This window comes from Scyliorhinus torazame, chromosome 25 (genome assembly GCF_047496885.1).
Source record: "Scyliorhinus torazame isolate Kashiwa2021f chromosome 25, sScyTor2.1, whole genome shotgun sequence".
Taxonomy (NCBI): Eukaryota; Metazoa; Chordata; class Chondrichthyes; order Carcharhiniformes; family Scyliorhinidae; genus Scyliorhinus; species Scyliorhinus torazame.
Window position 1 is genome coordinate 30,252,977 of NC_092731.1, and position 24,111 is coordinate 30,277,087.

Sequence of the window (24,111 nt, forward strand, 5' to 3'; positions counted from 1 at the left end):
GGGGTGCGCCACGTGCAGTAGTTGGACTCTTTCGACCAACGGGTCCGACTTATGGACCTATGGACGTTTGCGAAGGAGGACGGGTCCCAGAACTGCCAGCCATGGTGGGAGCGAGACCCCGGAGGTGGACTTCCTTAGTGGGGTGGATGAAGCTTTCCGTGCTCTCTGAGTCAAAAAGGCAGGAAGACTTGTGCCCATCGCTTTTCACCGTTGTCGTTGCGGTTGTGGGGCCGGGACTGGTCGAGGGTGATCGAGGCGAGCTGCGGCTGATGCTGGGAGGCCCCGGGCTGGTCAGCGGTGGTGGCAGGCGATGAGTGGCCAGACAAGCTTCCCAACGAGCAGGGGTCCTGAGGCGCCGTCCAAAATGATGCCAAAGATGGCGGCGCACATGGCGGGCAGCATTAAAGATGGCGATGCCCACGGGCTGCACGTGGCCTGCGGAGAAGAAGATGGCGGCGCCCACGATCTGCACGTGGTAGGAACGCTGGCCTAGAAACAGCGGCGACCGACCGGGCCTGGCACACAGCAGCAAAATGTCCCTTCTTTCTGCAGCCGTTGCAGGTTGCGCTCCGCGCCGGGCAGCGCTGCCGGGGGTGTTCTGCCCGCAAAAGTAGCATTTGGGCCCCCCGGGGTTGGCTGGCTGCCACGCGGCGCAGGCATGCGGTGGGCTGGGGTCGGTAGATGGTGGGGCCCACGATGCCCATGAGGGTGCCATGCAGTCGGGGGCGTACGACTGGACGTTACGGGAGGCCACTGTTAACGAGTTCGCGAGCTGCCTGGTTCCCGCAAGATCAAGCGTATCCCCCTCCAATAGGCGCTGGCGGATGTCCGCTGACCTCATGCCCGTAACAAAAGCATCTCTGATTAAAAGTTCTATATGCTGGACTGCCGAAACTGCCTGGCAGTCACAGTTCCTCGCCAGGATGTGCAGGGCACACCAATAATCGTCTAGGGACTCACCGGGGAGTTGCAGTCTCGTGGACAGGAGGTGCCTGGAGTAAAGACGAGAGTAGTGAATAATCAAGGCTTTATTGAGCAAAGATGTGTGGCCTCCTGTAGCTGCTACCAGAATGGGAGCAGCCCCGGCGAGCTCGCACATTTATACGCAGCTACTGGGCGGAGCCAGCAGGCAGGGATTTACCCATGTACCTCTAGTACAGGAGTCTTACCGTACTACATCTAATATACATCTAATGCAGTTAATTGTGACTACCACAACAGGCATACTTAAGGTGGCGGTAGGAAGACAGTGCGATTTCTCCCCCCCCCCCCCCCCCCCCACCCTCCTCAAGTAAATAATGTCCCACCCCCACCACCATTCAGCACTACCACCAAATTTGCCACATGGGATGGCATTAAATTCTGCTCAACATTTCGGGTCGGGATGAAAGGTCTTTGCTGTGAAACGTTGGCCTAAGTTTTCCAGCCCATCCTTTGACTTCAGGACAAATATTTCGGTCCTGCCCCTCTCTTCACAGATTCTGCTGAGTTTTTGTGTTTATTTCAGGTTAGAAAGCACTTGTTTTGTAGTCCATAAATAATTCAATTGCATTTAACTACCTTTAACAACACCGCAGTAGTATTACATTTTATTTTAATCATGGTTGTTATTCGGCAGTTGTGTAGTTTTGTCTAATTTTGCTTGTAATAGCCGCATTTGTAATTCTTGTCAAAGTGAGTATTAATGTTTATTCTTTTAAATATTTTCATACAGGTGTATTGACATCTTGGAGCTTTCTGAACGTAAAGACCTACTGCAATTTCACTACCACACATTGCAACTGTACTGCGCTGTGTGCGCGTTGGGCAACAACCGGGTTGCTCATTCCATATGTAGCCACGTTGATGAATTTCAGTTACTTTTCACGATTGAGAACATGTACATATCAGGCCTCCTACGGAGCGGCTACTACGATCTACTTATCAGTGTCCATCTAGAATCAGCCAAACGGTCTCGATTGATGATGAATAATGAGTTCATTGTCCCAATGACGGAAGAAACCAAACAAATTACGTTGTTTCCGGGAGCGAACAAGGTTTACGGCCTCCCTGGCGTAGGGGTTTCCACATGCTTGCGACCCCCTCTACACTTTGCCTCTTTATCTTTTGTTGGCACCAGTGATGAACGTTACCAGTTCAGTCCTGAGATCCCACTGGACGTTCTTAAAATCAAAGCTATTAACATGTTGACTGAGGCTGTCCAGGACGGTGGGCAGCACACGAGGGATCCGGTGGGTGGGAGTGTGGAGTTCCAATTTGTACCAGTGCTAAAACTGGTCAGCACGCTCCTTATTATGGGGGTCTTTGATGACGAAGACGTTAAACACATACTCAAGATGATCGAACCCTGCGTGTTTGCCGAGGTCAAAGAAGAAATTGAAAAGAGTGAGGATGAAAGTGCGAAGGAAGAAAAGACGGCAACCACTGAGGCAGAGGAAGAAGGAGATGGAGAAGAAGAAGAAGCTGAAGAGAAAGATGGAGAGAAAGATGAACAAGAAGAGGTAGATGAGCCCAAGGAAGACAAGATTGCGGAAGAAGGAGAAGTAAAGGAGGAAGAACTGGAGGAGGGACTTCTGCAGATGAAACTGCCCGAGTCTGTCAAATTACAGGTATGAAAATACATTGCTCCATTTGAATATTGATATATATTTACATAGTAACATATAGCTGTCGCGGCAATCATACATGTACGTCTAGATGTTTTGATATGAATGAAGCTTCAGTGCTCACCATTATTAAGGAATAAATCGGGCAGCAACTTCCAAATCGACATGTGCGCAGATAAACATCAAAATCTGGAAGTTGATGTTCAAGGGAGACTGCAAGTTGGAAGTTAGGGATCTTGGCGGCAGCAAAAAGAGAGGTGATGGATTGGGGCCTGTAGCTGGAGTGTGGTTGGGGATTTCTAAACTGGGGGAGGGGGTGTTGGAGATCTTTGAGCTGCTGGGGAGGGAGAATATCAATCTCTGGATCAGAAGTCATGACGGTTGAGAGGTTCTTTCAACATGGAGCCAGGAGGAATACCTCTGCTCCGTGGCTCTATTCAGGTAAGTAATTCATCTTTTTTTCTGCTGCTGACATTCTTTAGGACAAATCACTCTTCCAGTAGGACCTCAGCCAGTCATTAGGCCTCTATTTGTATATGCAGAGAATTTAATACATGCTTCAGGTTTGGGCAGGGGATATCCCTTTTTGGTCTTTATCCAATACGGCAGGAGGGTGCACCTCTGGTCAGACGTATGCACTGTTTCGGTCATCAAATTTGGGGACTTAAAAGAGGTCAAGGATGTTAAGTGGCTCAGTTGCTGGGCCAGACGAACCGCTTTCACAACAGCCAAGTATTTGTGTTCTACAGATGGTCAATGCTCACCTTTACGAATCGCCTCGCAACAAGTCCTGGGGAATTCCATACTTTCTTGAAGCATTTAAATTTTAAAAAATGTTTTTAAATTGTGTTCTGTGACTCTGAAATATTCATTAATGATAAATTGTTAAATTAATTGCATATGTAGAGTGTTATCACAGATATCTAATTTAACAACATTTAAAATATATTTTGTAATTAAATAATTAGTTAGGCTTTCTCTGAATTACATAACATATATAGGAACAGGCCATATGGCCCAACTAGTTTTTGTTGGCAATTTTGCTCAATTCAAGTTTTTCTTATGACTATCACCATAAACCACCTTCTTCATGTACCCATCCAGCTTCTCCTTAAATGCATCTGTGTTATTTGCCTTAACTATTTCCTGTGGCAGAGTTTTCCACATTCTCACCATCCTTTCAGTAAAGCAGTGTTTTTTAAGCTTTTTTGCCCAAGACCCATTTTTAACCAACCGACCATCCTTCGCAACCCATGCCGGCCGACCCACGCCGCCCAAACTTCGCTCCCCACCATTTTCCCTTCCCTTCAATGTGGCAGGTGAGCTGCTCGGTCCTCACCATCTCGCTCGCTTCTCATTCAATGTTACATTTCTGATAATGACTTCAGCTGACGGTTTAAGATCTTGCTGCAGCCGTTGACGAAAATCAAGAGGTTTGTCCTCGAACTCGCGTGCTTCGTCTTCAAATGTCTTTGACGTTTTGCAGGTTTTAAACTTCCATTTGCCAGTGCTTCCCTGCAGATAACACACATGAACTATGAACCCTGATTTGCAGAGTAACACTTGCTAATCCACACCTCAAGTAATCATCTTTATGCTGCTTGGTTCCTGTTTTCAGTTTCTTTTCACGGGTTGTTGACCAGAGGCCCTGGAGCTCACACCAGCACTGCCGGCAGCTGCAAAATGGAGGAATCTCTCTCGCGCCCAGAACACGTGGCATGAATGTACAGAGTGCGTGACCTCTCTGCCGTCGTTCCAGACAGGGAGACTCGAGCGATTTAAATCTTTTAAAAATCTGCTCCAGGGTCAGCACACTGACATCAGGAAGTGGCGGTCTGCCCCACTGGGCTCCGGGCCTGCGCACTGCTAAGGGGGCACGCATGCGTGGAACAGCCGGCATTCTGAAAGCCGGTTGCGGCTATAATTTTTACAAGCCGGTCACGCCGTTGGGCACTGCTTCCACGTCGGGAACGCCACGACGCATGGTCCGGCTATTGGGAACGCCGTGCCACTTGACCCCCGACCCTCCCAACACCCACCCACGGGTCGCAACCCTTGGTTTGAAAATGACTGCCGTAAAGATCTTCAGAAGCCATGAAATAAAAGTAAAATACTGCGGTTACAGGAAATCCGAAATAGAAACTGAAAATGCTGGAAGAAGTCAACAGGACTGGCGGCATCTGTGGAGAGAGAAAACGTTTTGAGTGCAGATGAGAGTCCTAGATATTCAAAATGTTAACTCTTATTTTCTTCAACATTTCCTGTTTGTATTTCTTGGTGACTATCTTATGCTGGCGACCTCCCGTTTTGCACTTTTCCTCAAGGAAAACATATTCTGTGTCTCTGTGCCTACTTTATCAAAATATTTCTATTTGATTATCCTTTGTTTCTTTATCAAGTGTTATGGGCCAGGGTTTAGAGAACCCCAAAGTGTATCATGGAGTTCACCTGACCCACAATTTTTACTAGATTGTGGCATGGGGAGCACACGGCCCACTCTACAGGTGTGGTACAAACAGAGCTTTACAGCACTTTTAAATTAAAACAATGTTTATTCTATGAACTCAAGTTGACCTTTTTAAGAAAAACAGTGAACATCTTAGCAACCATTAATTCAAATACAACCCCCAAAGAATACTACACTAATTAATGATTTAAGCATTCCTTTTATCATCCATAAGACTTAAAAAAACCTTCAAAACAGAAAGACATCAGGCTTAACTTCACTACTGAGAACATTTATAATTCTGAATTCACCAGATGATCAAGAGATAGTCTTTTGATGGCAGAGAGAACAGCAGTACACCTGCTCTGTCTGGCTTCAGCTCCCATACTGAAAACGAAACTAAAACACAACCTGCAGCCTGCTCAAAAACGAAAGTAAAACACTGACGGACAGCCCAGCTCCACCCACTCTCTGACATCACTGCAGTAATAAACACCAATTTCTTAAAGGTACTCTCACTACAGATATTTATATACACACCCATTTATAAACACCCATTTCTTAAAGGTACACTCACATGACACGAGAAATATACCCAGGTTGTTCATCCTTTCCTGATGGATATAACCTCACAACTCTGGTCTCTTCTTCCAAAATTCCCTATTTTAATATTATTTTTAATTCTCCCATTTGTTTACTTAATACATATTCTTTTCTTTACCCATTTTCATTCTTTTCCTGACTGTTAGCGAACGGCCTTCATTTGAAAATTGTCCCAAAGGTAGATACCAGTTTATTGTGCATCTTTGCAAAACCAGAAAGGTTCTTTCATGAATTCCCTCCTTCAGATTTGTTTGGCCTAATTATAGTTATTGGATTATTGGCCTTGTGTGAGATTGGTACCTACCTCTGTGTAACCATATTTTCCAACTCAGCGGCCATGTTGGTTGATATTTCCTACATTTTGGACTATCATGGTCCATTGGTCGAGCTCAATAATAATTCCTTATCATTTCTATATGTACAATGTTCTTCTTTCGGCTTCTCCAGTTTTACTTGCTTCATCACTGGCACGAGGGGACATAGCTTTAAACTGAGGGGTAATAGATATAGGTCAGAGGTAGGTTCTTTACGCAAAGAGTAGTGAGGCCGTGGAATGCCCTACCTGCTACAGTAGTGAACTCGCCAACATTGAGGGCATTTAAAAGTTTATTGGATAAACATATGGATGATAATAGCATAGTGTAGGTTAGATGGCTTTTGTTTCGGTGCAACATCGTGGGCCGGAGGGCCTGTACTGCGCTGTATCGTTCTATGTTCTATCACTCATCTCCATCTTCTCCTGTCAGTCACCCACCCATTCATCTTTCAATCCTTCTGCATTTAAGCATCTTGCCAGTGCATCCCTTCCACCTGCTCTTAGGTCTTCCTCTCTTCCTCTCAGTCCCATCTCTGTGACTGGCATCATCACATCCCTCTCTCTCTATCTCTCTCTGTCTCTCTCTCTCTCTCTTTCTTTCTCTCTCTCTCTCTCTCCACACAACAGGTTACTCATCTGAGATAAATTCCCGCATCATTCCATGTACCTCTGGCCATCATGGTATGCGTGTCGGCCACAACCATTGTGGATGTCTTGTTGGTCTCCAATAAAGTTACTTTAAAAAGAGCACCTGTTGGCCCCTGCTCTCCTTGTGACTTGGATTTAGAGCATCTTTGACCCATGATTAGCTTTACAATTCATGCTCCGTGAATTTGCCATAACCTCTCTTGACTGCTCATGGACTGGTGATTCACCCATTTCTGCTATCACTTGTATCTCTCTATTGCTACCTGATGCCACGTAAAAAATTTACAATACTGTTCCTGACCTGGTTTTCTGTGCTTTGTTGTGGAGCTCAGACAGTCTTGATTATTCAGGCATAGAAACACAGGCAACTATAACAATTTGCATGCTTCTCAATACTCATTCTCTACTAACTTTCATATCTGTTCTGAGGTGTTAGGATATTTTTTGTTGAAATCTGGTTTTATCTTCGCATGCAAGTTTAAAAACTCACTGTGAAAACTTTTAAGATTCCTCTCTTGCCTGTCCGAATATATTGAAAATAAAAACAATGCCCTTTTTAATAGCCTAAAATATTTTTATGCAAATATTATTTGAGAGAAATTAATGTTTGTGATTCTGGGTCAATGTTTGCTATCTATATAATTTAGCCTACATTAGATAATCTTTTGTCAATCTTGCTCTGTGCAGTCACTATTCTCCCAGTGAACAAAAGGGATCGATTGTTATGGCAAGGCTATCAAAATCTCAAAGGGAAACTTGAACAAGCTACCACAAAAGTTTGCAATTTGTTTGTTAATACTATTGATGGTATTTGAAGGTATCTGAAGTCAGGTGAAGTAACTTTTAGGCCACTTTTGAAGATTTTAAATATTAAATTTAAATATTTCTTAAAATAAAGGAAATAACACTTCACAAGAATGCTTTTGCACAGTTAACTGTACTTCTGCAAGCATTTCCTAAACTATTTTCACGTAAGTAAACTCTCAGATGAATCCTCTTTTTCGATGGCAAGTCATCATAGATTTTTAATCTATAAAAAGAAATTCCAATAATATTACCACCCACTATACTGCTGCTATAGGGGAAAACAGGCTTTTCCTTCTCTCTCACTCCATACCGAGAAGCCAGACCTTGTCTCAAAGGTCATGCAGCCAAACACATTGTTCTCTGAGGGTGGTGGCAGCTGGTGTTCACAGGTCTGTCTCTAGTGCACACTGTCTTGTCAGGATCGCATAGCACACACACTACAGTCTTCAATTTCTCTAAAAACATGGTTCTTTCTTTGTTCTTCCGCTATATTGTTTCAACAGTTCTTCAGAAGTTCTTCTTCCCAGAATTTACCAAGCTTTCATGTTACTTTATGGCCACTATTTTTATTAAAGTAAACTTGCTACTTTGCCTGATCCATTTATAAACACCCAATTGTATATATTCCTCTTGAAATGTGAGTTATATTCCGCTGAATGTAAAATCATATTCATGCAACCCCCTCCCCCCCAGCAATCCATTTTAGCTCTGTTCATTTTCACTTCGACCACTTGCCTTCACAACTACCCCTTATTGATGCTTTCATCCTTGAGGTTTAACTGTCCTCAGTTTAATTAAGCCAGTCACACCATGCTCACACTCACAACCTGTTTCATTGTAAATGACAGTGATATTGAAAACGTATTGCGAAATCTCGGGCACGTTTTGCGGAGTCTTTCACTGCGCCTGCAGCGTCGAGAATGACCCCGCTGTCAAACGAGACTCTTTTGCTTTCCGCCTCGGTAAGGAGCGCCCCGCCATGTCTGCACTTATCTTATTTCCTGCACGGGCTCAGCTCGTCAGTGCAGGAAGAGATTGTGGCACTATTTTTAAATGTCTCCCTGATCTCCTGATCCTCCATGACTTCCAGATCTCCCCCCCCCCCCCCCCAGTACCCCTAATGACCTGTTAGGTGGTCCTTAGGCCTCCCCTCACCCCACATCGTTTCATTTCATAGATTTTACAGTGCAGAAGGAGGCCATTCGGCCCACCGAGTCTTCACCGGCCCTTGGAAAGAGCACCCTACCCAAGCCCACACTATCCCCGTAACCCAGTAACCCCACCTATCCTTTTTGGCATTAAGGGCAATTTATCATGACCAATCCACCTAACCTGCACATATTTGGACTGTGGGAGGAAACCGGAGCACCCGGAGGAAACCCACGCACACACGGGGAGGATGTGCAAACTCCGCACAGACAGCGACCCAAGCCAGGAACCGAACCTGGGACCCTGGAGCTGTGAAACAACTGTGCTAACCACTATGCTACCGTGCTGCACTACCGCTATGGGCACGATCCCTGGCATGGGCACCTTAACGCTGCCAGTCTGGCACCCTGGCACTGCCCCTGCCAGCCTGGCAGTGCCACTCGGGCAGCCTGGCAATTCCAGTGTAGCACTGCCAGGTTTCCAGGCTGCCAGCGGGATGCCAGGATACCACCCTGCCCAGAGCCTGACTGCCCAGTGGCCTGATGGCCTGGGAGAACCCCAGGTGCTGTTAGGCCTGGTCCACGTTTGCCTGGACCAGTGTTAAACAGCGCCATGGCAAGGTCTCCCAGGCGTAGTGTTCGTTCCTGGGCCTTGGGAGCATCAGGCACCGACATAACATTAAATATGTAAATCTGCATCTCGCCTTGTGCGATCTCGTTACATCTCTCGAGATTTAACGGCCTTATCACGTCAATTGGGCGCGGTGAGGCCATTTGATCGCGCCCCTCTTTGTTCTCGCGTGGTTTGAAAGTAGATTACGCAATATTTAATTTAAAAAATCATGTTCCATAAATATTCTTTTCAGCATGTTTACCGTGTCAGATTATTAGTACTTAAACGGAAAATGAAATGTTATTCTTTTCCTGACCAATTTTCTCGCTCTATGCAGATGTGCAAACTTCTCCAATTCTTCTGTGACTGTGAACTTCGACACCGAGTTGAATCAATTACTTCATTGGCTGATAAGTTTGTCAATTGTATGCAAACAGACCAGAGGAGGCGCTACCGGGAGCTCATGTTAGCTTTTAGCATGTCTGCAGCTGAAACTGCCAGAAAAACGAGGGAATTCCGCTCACCACCCCAAGAGCAGGTAAATCCTTGCTGTGTTGTACACCATGGGAAGTACAGGTTGGATGTCCAAAATCCAGCTGTCCCAAAACGAGAGTTGTCTGTAAACTGGACATTTTTAAAAATGGCTGTCGGGCCTACCTTAGTGCTCCTAGGCGACTCGGATGACCCTTGACCCAACCCAGCCCAAACCTCTACCCAAGCACTGTTAGTGCTGTCATTGTACCGTATCATTTTCCTATTCCAGAAATTTAGCCTAAGGTGGACTACCTGATTTTATTGTCCAAAATCTGGTAAAATCCTAAATCCGGCATGGCCTCGGTCCTGAGAGTTTGGACAGCCAACAAATAGTCAGAAGCTTATAAAAAGTATAAAGGGATTTTTTTTTTGTAAAGAAGGCAATGCTTTTGCAGTACAATTTTACTGAAGTGTAACAAACATTTTATATTTGCACTATAGGCACTTTCCAAGTGCATTGGACATCTGAGGCGCTACTGCTGTCCAGTGAGGACAGCGCAGTAAACATTGTCAGTTCACATTTCCATGTTGAAGTGAGGCTGCCACCCAAACCCAGCTCATGACCTGGCCAGGGGGTGGGAGAGAGACTTCAAGATGTTGGTGCCGAAGGAATGCTGCTGGGAAGTCGATTAGTACGTGGAGGAATTCAGAGGTGAACGTGATCAGTGAGAGAGGGCAAGCCTGGGCCTGGGAGCCCCAAGGCTTCCTTGAGGAGTCCAGAATTGCACTCAACCATTAAAGACAATATTTAGCTACTTGGGTCTATCCTGTCCCGTTACCTTGGTGCCAGCTTTCTCTATGGCTCTGCATTCTGCAGGAAGCACGTGACTGGGTTAAAATTATGCTCGGGTCACATTTGCAATGTATGACCCTAATCTTTGCATGTTTGTGGCCCAGTTGCCTATTAGTGTCGCGCACCTCGTAGAACTCCCTAAATTCTGGAGTTAAAATAGTGGCAAGTGAAATTACTGAACATGCAGGGTATATAAATCCTCCGAATGCACCTTTTTTCATCTGGCCTGAAAGGAATGAAAGTTGCCACCATCTCCGAGGGCCATAGATTGCATTCCCCTTTCTTGAGAGAGAGCTGGTTGGTAGTGATTTAACCTGAGGGTCACCATGCCTCAGCGAGGAGCAAGGTTGAGTAGGTGGGGCCTTCATGGATAACCTCAGACTGTACGGTAATTGAACCCGCACGGTTGGCGTCGCTCCACGTCACAAACCAGCTGTCCAGCCAACTGAGCTATTGGGTGAAGTTGGGTCAGATAGTAAATTAATCTTCATTTGGCATATTTGGTCACTGAAAATATGTTAATGAACATCATTTCAAAAAGTCTAGAGTTCATAATTGGAATGGGTGTTTTCATTTCAGATTAACATGCTGATGAATTTCAAACTGGGGCCAGACGAAGAGGAATGTCCTCTCTCCGATAATGTGAGGGACGTGTTGCTCCAATTCCACACCAAACTTCTCACTCACTGTGGTGAGTATGGGAGCCTTGTTTAAAACCATTTACCTTCACAAACACCATTCTGATGCCAGAATCGCCATTGTCATTATTTTGAATATCTAGCATAGTTTTGAAGCATTGCTTTTCTGTCGATTTGTATCCAAATCAGAAACCTGAACCCAGGCTGCTTTACAGTTTCTTTACGCAGCTAGCATCGTTTAAAATGCAGTCGGGGAGGTGATCACATTTGCCACTAACTGATTTTTGAGGAGATTAATAGTAATAATTGCTTATTGTCACAAGTAGGCTTCAATGAAGTTACTGTGAAAAGTCCCTAGTCGCCACATTCTGCCGCCTGTTCGGGGAGGCTGATACGGGAATTGAACCCGCGCTGCTGGCCTTATTCTGCATTACATGCCGGCTGTTTAGCCCACTGTGCTAAACCAGTCCCGGCTTGACTAAAGTTTCATAGAATCGTTCAGATTGTCTTAAGTTTCATAGAATCAACACTTTATGTTATCATTTATATTCTGGGCCCAAAGTTGATTTTGCATCAGAAATGATAGTCTGCTGTCGTCTTATACTGTACCTGATCTTTAATGTTGCGTACGGAAAGGTTTGAAACTAGAATTATCTTCATTTTTTTTTAAATGGGAGGATGACAAAAAAGCAGAATTCCATTGTCTTGCTGTCTCCGTTACATCCAGTTCGAGGGATCAAAGTACCCTGAAACTTGGTGGGAACTGTTGTGCTTGGTATTTTAACCAACAGATCACCTCCCCATTATCCCACTCTGAGTTTTACTTGGATCACCTTCTGTTGGAAGCCGCTGTGTATTTTAATTTCTGATAATTGCTGGAATTAATCTGGAAGTTGATATTGTCTGTGGCCCACAGTGTGGGACATTGCATTATTCCTCAGGATTTCTATATACTATCTGTTAGTGCTGCAGAATGTTTCATCTGGGTCGTATATATTTTCCAAATCATGAGATAAGGTCAGAAAGGCCCAAAACAATTCTTTCCAGCTACAAAACTTAAATGGCCAGTTTTCCACACCAGTAAGGAAGAATCACTTTACCCCCCCAGGTATTCAAATAGAAGAAGAGGAAGAAGAAGAAGAAACAGATACGTCACTCAAAGGTCGCTTGCTAAGTCTTGTTGACAAAGTCAAAAGTTTACGGAAGAAGAAAGAGATAGAGGACACTCCGCCAGATGAAGAGAAGATGCCCAGTGAGTATTAACTTGATATAACATTAAAGGGAGAGTTTTGAGTATTGGATTGCTATTGTATTAAAGAACACTCCTATCTCAAAGTGATGCTCTGGGCGCAATCTAACCAAAAAACAAATCTGAGTCCGTTGTAGCGCCAGGAATAACCCCACCATCTAACAGCACTTTGTTGCTACTTCGGCCTGTGGCGGGTAACACGCCCCCCCCCCCCCCCCCCCTCCAAGGCCGCACTTAGCGTCACTTCCTGCCGACCGGGCATCCCCAGGCCCAATCCCTGACAGGAGCGAAATGCCAGCTTAACAAGTTGGCCCTGCCAGCTTGGCACTGGCAAGGTGTCTGGCCGGCAGTGCCAAGGTTTACGGGTGGCGCCAGGATGCTAGCCTCGCCAGCCCCCCCCCCCCCCACAGTGCCGTTACGCCTGGTCCCCGTTTGTGGAGACCAGTACTAATCAACTGGGGTCTCCTCGGCAAGACTGATAGGTGCCGGGTGGCCGTTCCACGGCTAAGTGGGTTTTTAGACTCTCTCAGCCGTGCGGGACAATGAGCAGGACTCCGATCGCGACGTCTCACGAGACCTGGTTAGATCTCTTGAGGTGTAATGGCTGTCGGGAATCCCGGGAGAGGCCACTCCTGGGATCTACCAGCCGCAACCCACACCGATTCCAGTGGGACGCAGCAGGCAAATAGCGCCCTATATGTTTTAGGCTCACACTGTGATGCTCAGGACTAAGACGTCTGAAGATTTTATGGAATATTTTGACGATACTATTAACTCCAAAAACGGAAAGGTCAGCTGGTGTCCGCTGAGGCGGATCAGGAAACCCACTGGAGGCCAGCGTGAAACTGATTTGCATCCCGCTGATGGGGTGCAGGAAGTGGTGTTCCGAAGTTGGAACTCGCCTGAGCCTGCCTCTGGAGTTTGGGATGCAGGCTGCCAGCATCCCTGGACTCCCATAGCATTTGGGGGGGGGTGCATCTACAGATGGATCTTCCAGATCCAGTGTTGCCGAGGAGGTCCATCTTCCAGCCTTAAAAGTGTTCTTGAAAATCTATCTTTTTAAAGAGATACATCTATGGTGGATGATGTTGGGCCCCTTTCCAATATGGCACCCAGATAGGATGGCGGGACGCACACCTTCATGTCCATCTCACCACTGAATACGTGCTAAACCCCTGGGGGCGTAATTAATGAGGTTGAGGCCGGAAGATCTGGCATGGTTTCCCGCCATGGTCTGCCGTGGGAAACACTCCCCCGCTGCCGTTCCCACAAGACCTAGTCCCAGATGGGACAAGGTCCCACCCTTGACCCTGCACAATGCCACATTCCAATCTGCGTAGAGAATCCTCCTTTTGTCAAAATCAAATTATTTTATCATCCACAAAATGGAAGTTACCTTCCATCAGGGCAAAAAAAAGGAGTTTTATACAGGTTATGTAGGTGTGAAGTGAAGCCAAACCATTTATCCTTATCTGATAAACTGCATTGGATCATTTAATGCTGAATATCATTAACAAAAATCCTGCTGTCCGAATGGGGGAGTTTTCATGCAGGTAGTGTTATCTGTGAAGAATTGAAACTTTTCTCACCCAAAACATATATAGTCTAAATGTAGACTTATGAACAAAGAAGAAACTGGCAATCTGTGATCTGTTTATTATGCTCTCCCTGTGCCAAGACGTTGGATTGTGCCCTCAGTACAGCTTGGAGAACTCTGGCTGCCTAAAATCTACTAAATTAGATTACCTACGTCCATTGACTGATATTGTTCCACCCACCATAAGGAGGCAAGTTACACCAACAGTAAAACGGACAAAGTAGATTAGTGGCCCTCGTCATCCTCTTGTGCAGAAAGAGCCGGCAACAACAAGCCTCAAATTAAGAGGCACTTTCTTTCACACTGACCAGCCCTTCGACTGTAACCCGCTGCCTTGCAGTGTGTCCACAGATGAAGGCATACGAGTCATCCAATGATCCAGAGGAATCCCTTGTGACAGGAGACAGTGATGCATGGTCACTTGGGTATGTCTCACTCACCTGTAACTGGTGTCAGCCTTTCTTTTAATTTGAAGGCCGTCAGACATAGCTTTGGATCCAATCAAATGTATTCCGTTGACTGTACCTTTGGAGAGGCATTCCAAATGAGATAACTCTCCTAGAATTCCTTCTAATACTCATGTAATCTTGAAGGCCATAGACGTGGGAGCGGAAGTAGGCCATTTGGCCCATCGAGTCTGCTCCGCTATTCAATGAGGTCATGGCTGACCTGATATAATCCTCAGGTGCACTTTCCCGCCTTATCCCCACAAGTCTTGATCTTTTACTGATTAAAAAATCTGACTATGTCAGCCTTGAACATGCTTAACGACCCAGCCTCTACAGCCCGACGTGCTTGTGAGGTGAATTGGACATTCTGAATTCTCCCTCAGTGTTCCCGAACAGGCGCTGGAATGTGGCGACTGATGTGTTGGGTGTTCTGGATCGCAAACAGGTCACCAACACTGGAAGTGGTGCAACTCTATTTTATTATAAGGTTAACTATATTAACATACTTGAACTGTGGGTAAATGCAATACCAGCTTTAACTGGTGACCCTTGTCTAGTCCTAATCGGGTGATGCACTCAGCACATGGTGAATGTCTGTGTTGCAGGCTGTGAGCTCTGTGCTCCGAGCTGGCTGCTACTAGAATGAGCGGGAACTCTCCTGTCCCCTGTCTTTATAGTGCGTGCGCTCTCACTGGTGATTGGCTGCGGTGTTGTGTATGCTGATTGGTCCCACTGCATGTCCATCAGTGTGTGTCTGCACCATAATATACTGGCGTATATTATGACAGCGACTAGGGGATTTTCACTGTAACTTAATTGCAGTGTTAATGTAAGCATACTTGTGACACAAATAAAGATTATTATTGACATCAAGGGTCATCTGCGGCCTATTTTTGGAAGATTTTGCTGATCCTAAACTGCATTTTGTACAAATATTTTCAATGCGTCTGACAGCTCCAATTTAGGTCAGCTTGGAGTTCTAGCCTGTACTTATTTAAAATCCTGAATTTTTATGACCCAACTTTCCTGAAACTGCTTTACGTTAATGGAGAAAATGACCCCGATTACAGCCATCAAATGGCTCCTCCTATTCCAATTACAAGGGGCGACGATGTTAACTCCAGTCCATTAGTAACTCCCCTGTTGATTTTCAGGAACCTGGTGAGGTTCACAGCATGTTTCTCTGCCTGCATGACTGTACGGTGGACATACGTACATATGAACATGCAAATTAGGAGCAGCTGGAGTAGGCCACTCCGGTCCCTCCACTATGCTTCGCCGTTCGATAAGATCGTCTGACTGCAACCTGAACTCTCACTTGCTTATCTCGCTTTGCCTTCAGAGTGTTCGCAGACTCTGCTCCCACCACCTTTTGAGGAAGAAAGTGCCAAAAATTCTCCACCCTCAGAGAAAAAATTCTCCTCATCTCTGTCCTAAATGGATGGACTTCATTCTCTCTGTTTACTGTCCTTGCAGCTGTTGTGTGTGATGAATATTGGCAGCTGCTGGCACTGCAGGGTGGAACTAACATAGCTGCACTGTGCAAAATGCTAACCGAAAACCTACCTCTCATTTAATAGACCTCATCAAAAGCCCACTGAACAGAGGTCAAATTGCAGCTGCCTCCAACATTCTAGTGGTTAAAAAATAGTTCAAAGGCTCAAACCACCAGGGGTCCATCTATGGTCAGCTGCTTTGAGTATGCTTTGACTAGTAGGCACTGGTTAGAGCAGGCAGTCCATCAGCTGTCAGCATCACTTTCTGTGTTCAGTAAACCCCACAGTGAAGAGGAGAGAGAACTGATCCATTAGGGCGGCACAGCGGTTAGCACTGCTGTCTCACAGCGCCAGGGACCCGGGTTCGATTCCGGCCTCGGGTGACCGTTTGGAGTCAGCACGTTCTCCCCGTGTCTGCGTGGCTTCCCTCCGAGTGCTCCCGTTTCCACCCACAGTCCAAAGATGTACAGGTTAGGTGGATTGACCGCCATGCTAAATCACCCCCTACTGTCCAAAAGTTAGATGGGGCTACAGGGATAGGGTGAGGGATTGGGCCTAGGTCGAGTGCTCTTTCGGAGTGCGGGTGAAGACTCGATGGGCCAGTGGCCTCCTGTGCTATAGGGATTCTATGACACCCCCAAATCATTTAATTCTGCTTCTAAAATAGGATTTTTGAAATACTAAAGAATAGAATAGTGATTAGTTAAAATTGTTTGACTGTGAAATTAAACAAGTGCGCAGGGATTGCAATGCTGGGTCACTCATTGTCCATGCTTCCAATACAGGCAGCATGCAAACTTTAAGCTGCCTGCCAATTTAAATCACGAGCTTTGGGAAGGCAGTGCGATCAGATAGCTGTCGCAGTTAATGCCACGAGTTGGGCTCAAATGATCTGAATACAGTGTCATAAGAGGGTCAATGATCTCGGAGGAGTCCCACCAAGGTCGGTGAGTGCAACTCCAAATCCCATATGCCAGCATCTGCACCACCACTTCACAGAATGCTCAAGGTGCCACACCCCTACCAATCGCAACTAGCTCATAACTTCACCTCGCTCTTGGAAGCTTAACTGTGCTGCAATCCTTACAGCCACATCTCTCAACTTGTACACACTGGTAGCTACTGAATAAGTGCTACCCTCCCTGGTACGTTTGAGCCATGACGATCTGGCTTCGGGTTGAATCACCTTGGTATGGATGGCCAACTGACTGGCATCAGCATGGACGCCATCAGATTTACAGCAACGGGAGAACTAACACTCTTCTCCTGAGGGAGGACTTCAGGCTCTTGTACCGCGGAGCCACTGGCTCTCTCCTGAGGCAACCTTAATCTGCCCGTGCACAGATTGCTGGACTTCTGTGAGCGACGTCCCTGTGTTTGAGCACTGGTCGTGACCGCCAAGCCGTCAAATCAACTGAGTTGGCATGGCATCAATCCGGGTTTGCACAGCGAGGATCATGGATCTCAAACCCTCCCTCTGAACGTCCGCTGCAGCACTCGCACGTTGAGTAACTTCTGCCTGTGCTGCAATGGAAGCTGAGACAATACCCACCACACCTGTATCAAGGCTGGATGTGAAGGTGCTAACCTGGAATCAGCCATTACTTCCAAATTGGAAAGGTCCAATGGGCGGCACGGGGGCATAGTGGTTAGCACTGCTGCTTCTCAGCTCCAGGGACCCGGCTTCAATTCCGGCCTCGAGTGACTATCCATATAGGGTTTGCACGTTCTCCCCGTGTCTATGTGGGTTTGCTCCGGTTTCTTCCCAGAATACAAAGATGTGCAGGTTAGGTGCTAAATTGCCCCTTTGGGTCCAAAAGGTTACGTAGGCTTACTGGGTTATGGGGATTAGGGTGGAGGCATGGACTTAAGTAGCGTGCTCTTTCCGAGGGCCGGTGCAGACTCGATGGGCCGAATGGCCTCAGGCAGTGTAGGGATTTGATGATTCTATGATAGCAGGCCTGCCTATGAACCGAGCATTTCTGTGAATATGCGTTTTAGCTATTCCTGAACATTAACCCATCAAAGTCCTTATCTATGTCCTGAACCTGCCTGTGACCTCGCCCTCTGGCGAGATAGCACCACTACATCTTTGCTTTCTCCCTGACTTAGCCGCAGCCCAATTATACCCAGTGACTCACCATGGCTGATCTTGGCTCTAACCTACCTGCTAAAGTGCGTCAGCGGCAGTGCCTGAGTGATAACTGAGGGTGTCTGTGACTGTGCTCCTTCATCAGGCATGTGCTCTCTCTCATGCCCTTCACAGTGAGGCTGCACCGACAGTTTTGGGGTATCTGAAAACATATATGGCAAAAGGGAGGGTTGAGATTATCAATTCCAATAATTACATGTTGGGGAAGAAGAAGTCTAAAGGTAGCCTGTACCATAAACAGGTTTATTTCCAAGATAGCAAAGTCACAGACTCTCCCAGTTTCTCTTCCCCTCAGTATTCCGGCTGCGTCCCCTCTTATCGTGGACAACTACGATCACCTGTTTGACGATGTAATTGCCATTGAACCTTAATAATGTAAACAATAAGAAAGTGACCGAGATGAAGGAAAAGGGGTCTGTGTGGAAAGCAAGAGGTCTATAGTCACAAAGTCCGCAACTTGTGCTTCACGCCAGATTGTGGGATGAGGGCGAAGTAGAATTTTAGAAGGTAGAAATATTGGGCGCGATTTTTAAGTTAATTTGTGGAGGGTTTTTCAGGGAGTTTCCCGCCGGCTCTGTCAACGGTTCCCCACCGCGATTCAGTGACACTTGGTCCCTTTTTGGGACCCTGGGGAGTTTCTCACCAGTTTAGCCCACATTTAGAATTAATTTTAGCACTGGGGAGCTGAACTCCGAGTTGGGCCGCCATTTTGAAAGGGTGCCCCGATCTCTAAGTGAACATGTGGGTTCCCCCACAACTGTACCCCTCTCACACACACACAAACACACACACACACACACACACACATGGATGCTACCCCACATTCCCCAAGTGAGGACACCCAGCTATGGGGACCCTGGGGGGTCCCCCTTCTTCAGGCCCCCCCCCCCAAAGTCCCTTTACAGCACCCCCTCCCTTCTAGGACGCCCACCCATCACCCCATCAACCTCTGAGGCGCCTACTTACTCCCCTGCACTCCCCCACCCTTATTTCATGGGCATGGCCCACCTCGATGCCTGGCCCTTGGCAGTGCCACCCTGGCACCCTTGCACTGCCACCCTTGCACTGGCACCCGGGCAGTGCCCCTGCTACCTTGGCAGTGCCATTCGCACACCTTGGCAGTGCCACTCTGGCACCCTTGCACTGCCACCCTGGCGCCCAGGCAGTGCTCCTGCTGGCTTGGCAGTGCCAGGGTGAAAGCTGTCGGGAAGCTCGCTACAGGCCTCTCCCGGGATTCTCGGGTTGTGCTCTCGCTTGAACGCAACGTGGCCAGAGAATCACGCCCGTACTGTCACCCTGGGTGTTCTCAGTGCTCTCTCCTGTTTGCCATCATGTCCAGCAGGAAAGAGGTGTGAGTGTAAGGGAGTGTTTTGCATTGTGTTTTCAGGATGTGCCTGTCCCAGCTGAATAGCTGGAAGGATGTATGTACATATGAGGCTTGCAGCAGTGGTAAGATTGCAAAGGTGATGTGGAGTATATGAATATTAAGCATGAGTCCTTATTGCTGTTAAGTGAATGATATCTGTGCACATTGAGTGGTGTGAGAGGTTGGTGGTGAGGGAGAAGTGCCATTTATTGACCAAAACAACTAACGGGAGGTCATTCGACTTCTTTTGGCTCTGCAGCCAGGTCCTTGGAGCCGCACATCTTGAACTGAACTCTGAGGTTACCTGGCCTCTTTGCATTTCCAATATCTGCCTTGAGGGCCGGCTAGGCTCCTGAGGAGTCCTGTCACTCTGCCTTTCCAGCTCCAGACTAAGGCATCAAGCATTGCATCAGAGAACCTGGAAGTTCCCTCTCTGGCCTGAAGCATTTATATGGCTATCCCAGTGAAGTTTCTGGTCAATGGTCGTCCCTAAGATGTTGATGGTGGGGGGGGGGATTCAGTTGTGCTAATGCCTTTTAATGTCACGGGGAGATGGTTAGATTCTCTCTTGCTGGAGATGGTCATTTCCTGGCACGTGTGGCACAAATGTTATTTGACACATCAGTTCAAGCCTTATTGTTATCTAAGCCTTGCTGCATATTGAGACGGACAGCTTCAGGATGTGAGGAGTTGCAACACTGTGCGATCATCTGCAAACATCCCCACTTCTAACGATGAAGGCAGTTGAAGATAGTTGGGCCTAAATCAATACCCTGAAGAGGTCCTGCACTCATGTCCTGAGGATGTGATGATTGGCCTCCAACAACCAAGACTGTTACCCTTTGCGGTAGGTATGACTGCAACCAGTGGAGACATTTTCCTGATCACCATTGACTTCAATTTTGCATTCACGGTTCCTTGCGGAAGTTGAGATGGAGAGTTGCTGCCTGAACACTCAGAGCAGATATGGCCTCCTGAGAACCCTTTCCTCCCACCCAACCCCCAAACCTTCCATAAACCTGTCCAGCTCTCTGTCACCTCTGCTTATTTGCCCTGTCCAAGGGAGATTCATCCTACTGCGTCCATATCTGGAAGCAATCGTGGCCCATGGAGAATCCTGCCGTCAGAACAATGCCCTGTAGTGCATTACAAACCACTCGCTGCACAATTCAGTAACTTTAAAACATCTCTGCAAAGCCCCCAAATACTTGTATAGCTGCAGCAGCAACCAGGAGACATCATCAGCAATGAATCTAAAAATAGTTAATGATCCCTTTTAAATAGCTCTGGGGAAGGTCCTTCCTGCTGCTGAACATGTGTTCAGCTGTGCGAAGCTGGGAGGTTATTAACTGAAGCATTAACACAGCATTTGACACTGATCAACATCAGGATCTGCCTACTCTACATTTTACACAGGACGCTCCTTGCCTATGCATTATCGTCCTTGCCAAAATGGTAGGTAGCGTGGCCAGCACCAGAGGTTTGTGTGTGTGATGGGGATGCCACTTTGGAAGCAAAACCACGCTCCTAGCAGCGAAAAATCCAGATGGAAAGGTGTTGAGTTTCATGGCCTCGGTATTTAATCCTAAAATTGATACATGAAGGTTAATTGCTGCTGTTGAGTATGTATCATCTTGCAGAGGATCTTGAGTCAGATGGAACTGTTCCATGGTATGAGTCATTCGTAATTAGCGACTTCAGTGGCTTGCGTTCTTTGCAATATTGACATATTTAAAGATATTTTTGCACAGCACTCATGTACTGGAATACTTTGCTGCTCTAATATAATGTCGCACAACATTGTACCCCGGGATTGAAAAATTGCCAGTGTCAGTCCCAATATTTAAGAAGTGTTAGCAATATAAACTAGGAAATGATCGGCCTCCTAGTCTACCGTCAATTGTGGGCAAATGCCCAATATTTGTTTGGGATGGTGTGACTTAGCATTGAAACAAATATGAGCTAGTAATCCTGAGGTCCAGGCTAATCCCCGAGGGTGATGGGTTGAGATCTCAGCCCGACGGGCACAGAGAGACTGAAGAAGCTGGGGTTATTCTCCTTCGAGCAGAGAGATTTGTTAGAGGTCTTTGAAATCAGGAATGGCCGTAGTAAAAACTACTTCCACTGGCAGAAGAGTCAATAGCCGGAAGTCAGTGTTGCAAGGTGTTCGGCAAAAAAAAACCAGGGAACCTGAGGAAACTTATTTCTATTTTACGCAGCGAGTTCTTGCGATCCCGCAGATTCAACAGTAACTTTCAAAAGGGAACTTGTACATACTTGAAGGGGTAGGGTCAGTAAGTTTGCGGATGACACAAGGATTGACCGGGTGGTTAACAGTGAGGTTGAGTGTCTTGGGTTACAGGAAGATATAGACGGGATGGTCAAGTGAACAGATAAGTGGCAGCTGGAATTTAACCCTGAAAAGTATGAGGTGATACCCTTTGGAAGGAGTAATGTGACAAGGAAGTATTCAATGAACTACCTGGCACTGGGAAGTTCCGAGGAACAAAGGGACCTTGGCGTGTTTGTCCATAGATCTCTGAAGGCAGAAGGGCAGGTTAATAGGGTGGTGAAAATGGCATATGGGACACTTGCCTCTATCAATCGAGGCATAGATTACAAAAGCAGGGAGGTCATGTTGGCATTGGATAGAACTTTGTTGAGGCCACAGCTGGAGTACTGTGTGCAATTCTGGTCGCCACGTTATGTGAAGGATGTGATTGCACAGGAGGCGATGCAGAGGTAATTCACCAGGATGTTGCCTGGGAGGGAACATTTAAGTTATGAAGAGAGGTTGGATAGGCTTGGGTTGTTCTCTCTGGAGCAGAGAAGACTGAGGGGCGACCTGATCGAGGTGTACAAGATTATGAGGGGCATGGACAGAGTGGATAGGGAGCAGCTGTTCCCCTTAGCTGAAGGGTCAGTTACGAGGGGGGACACAAGTTCAAGGTGAGGGGCAGGAGGTTTTGGAGGGATTTATGGGAAAACCTTTTCACCCAGAGAGTGGTGACGATCTGGAATGTGCTGCCTGGGAGGGTGGTGGAGGCGGGTTGCCTCACATCGTTTAAAAACTACCCAGATGTGTACTTGCACGTCATAACGTTCAAGGCTGTGGGCCAATACTGGCAAACGGGATTGGGTAGGCAGGTCAGGTGTTTTTCTTCTGTCAGTGCCGACCAGATGGGCCTCTTCTGCACTGTATTCTGTGATATGTAGTCCAAAGCTGTGCAGGTTAGGTGGATTGGCCATGCTAAATTGTCCTTAGTGTCCAAAAAGGTTAGAAGGGGTTATTGGGTTACAGGGATAGGGTGGAAGTGAGGGCTTAAGTGGGTCGAAAGGCCTCCTTCTGCGCTGTATGTCCCATGTTCTATGTGCAGGGCGATCAGGAAATAGTAAAGAAGGTGGACGAGTTAAGTAGCTCTACCAACGAACTGAGCACAATAGGCTGAACGATCTCTATCTGTATTGTATTATCCTATGAAACGAGACTGTTAATAAAAATGAGATTGCATGCAATTGGATTTCCTGTCGCCTGAATGGAAAAATGAGTTAGGAGGCAGGAGACTGTGTGGAGACATGGGCAGAATTTGGTGTCCTCCAGAAATCAGTACCGAGACCGCGGGTGGAATTCTCCGGCCTCCAAGCCACCTGTTTCTCGGTGACGGGAGGCAGCGCGCTGTTCACTGGCAGCGAGATTCTGTGTTCCTGCCAATGGGAATTTCCATTGAAGCCACCGCACATCGCGCTCTCATCTTTTCACAAATATTCATTTGTGAGCATGAATGAACGAATGAAGGAATAGAGATGCATTTGCTTGAATGAGCGGACAAAACTGGTGTGTTCCGTGAGGTTCCGTGTGGTAATATGTCAGGTAATCCACTTTCGACCTCAGAAAGTTAGATCAGAGTACTGGGGCTGGTTTAGCACAGCTGGCTAAATAGCTGGCTTGGAATGCAGAGCAACCAGCAGCGCGGGTTCAATTCCCGTACCGGCCTCCCCGAACAGGCACCGGAATGTGGCGACTAGGGGCTTTTCACAGTAACTTCATTGAAGCCAACTTGTGACAAGAAGCGGTTATTATTATTATTAAATGGTGAGAAAAGCTCAAATCTGTGGATGAGCAGAGAGATTTCGGGATCCAAGTGTAGAAATCACTAAAAAAATCATAGGCAGGTACCTTAAATAATTACGAGAACTTTATCCGTTTAATAGTGGGGCCGTTCTCGGTGCTGCAAGTGCTGAACACCAGCTAAACACGCCCAAAAGGAACTTTTTTTCTTCCATTGAATCGCGCCCGAGGATATTATTGGGACAACTGAGAGGAAAATATATGGCAGCGGTAATGCCTAACCTTACTCTGGGCAGGCAGGCAGGCAACACGTTTCTTTACCAACTTCTGGCCTTAGTTTCAGATGCTCACCTTTCAGATGAAAGAAACCTCTTACACTTTGTGAGAAGGGCTAGGGGCTAGCCTTGTTGACAAGGTGAGCACTCACCACGGCCAGTGCAGATATGGTCAATCTGCAGGCATATTCAAATCCCAAATTGCCAATGTTTGGAGCTAATAAGTACCAAATCAATGAAAAAAATCTTTTATTCTATAGGAAATTCCGTCTTTAATAGGTGACGTCCCAGCATTTTTTGTGCATT

The 24,111-nt window shown here is 46.7% G+C and overlaps 1 protein-coding gene across 10 annotated transcripts in view; it reads left to right on the forward strand.

Moving 5' to 3' along the window:
- The window catches only part of LOC140402452 (ryanodine receptor 1-like), a 497,733-nt gene that overhangs the window by 195,099 nt on the left and 278,523 nt on the right, over positions 1-24,111 (forward strand). For all 10 annotated transcript variants that reach the window (XM_072490240.1, XM_072490241.1, XM_072490242.1 and 7 more), the window contains 4 exons: positions 1,715-2,609; positions 9,525-9,725; positions 11,094-11,205; positions 12,261-12,404. In XM_072490240.1, coding sequence (XP_072346341.1) covers positions 1,715-2,609; positions 9,525-9,725; positions 11,094-11,205; positions 12,261-12,404 — 1,352 coding nt within the window. The remainder of the gene's footprint in view (positions 1-1,714; positions 2,610-9,524; positions 9,726-11,093; positions 11,206-12,260; positions 12,405-24,111) is intronic.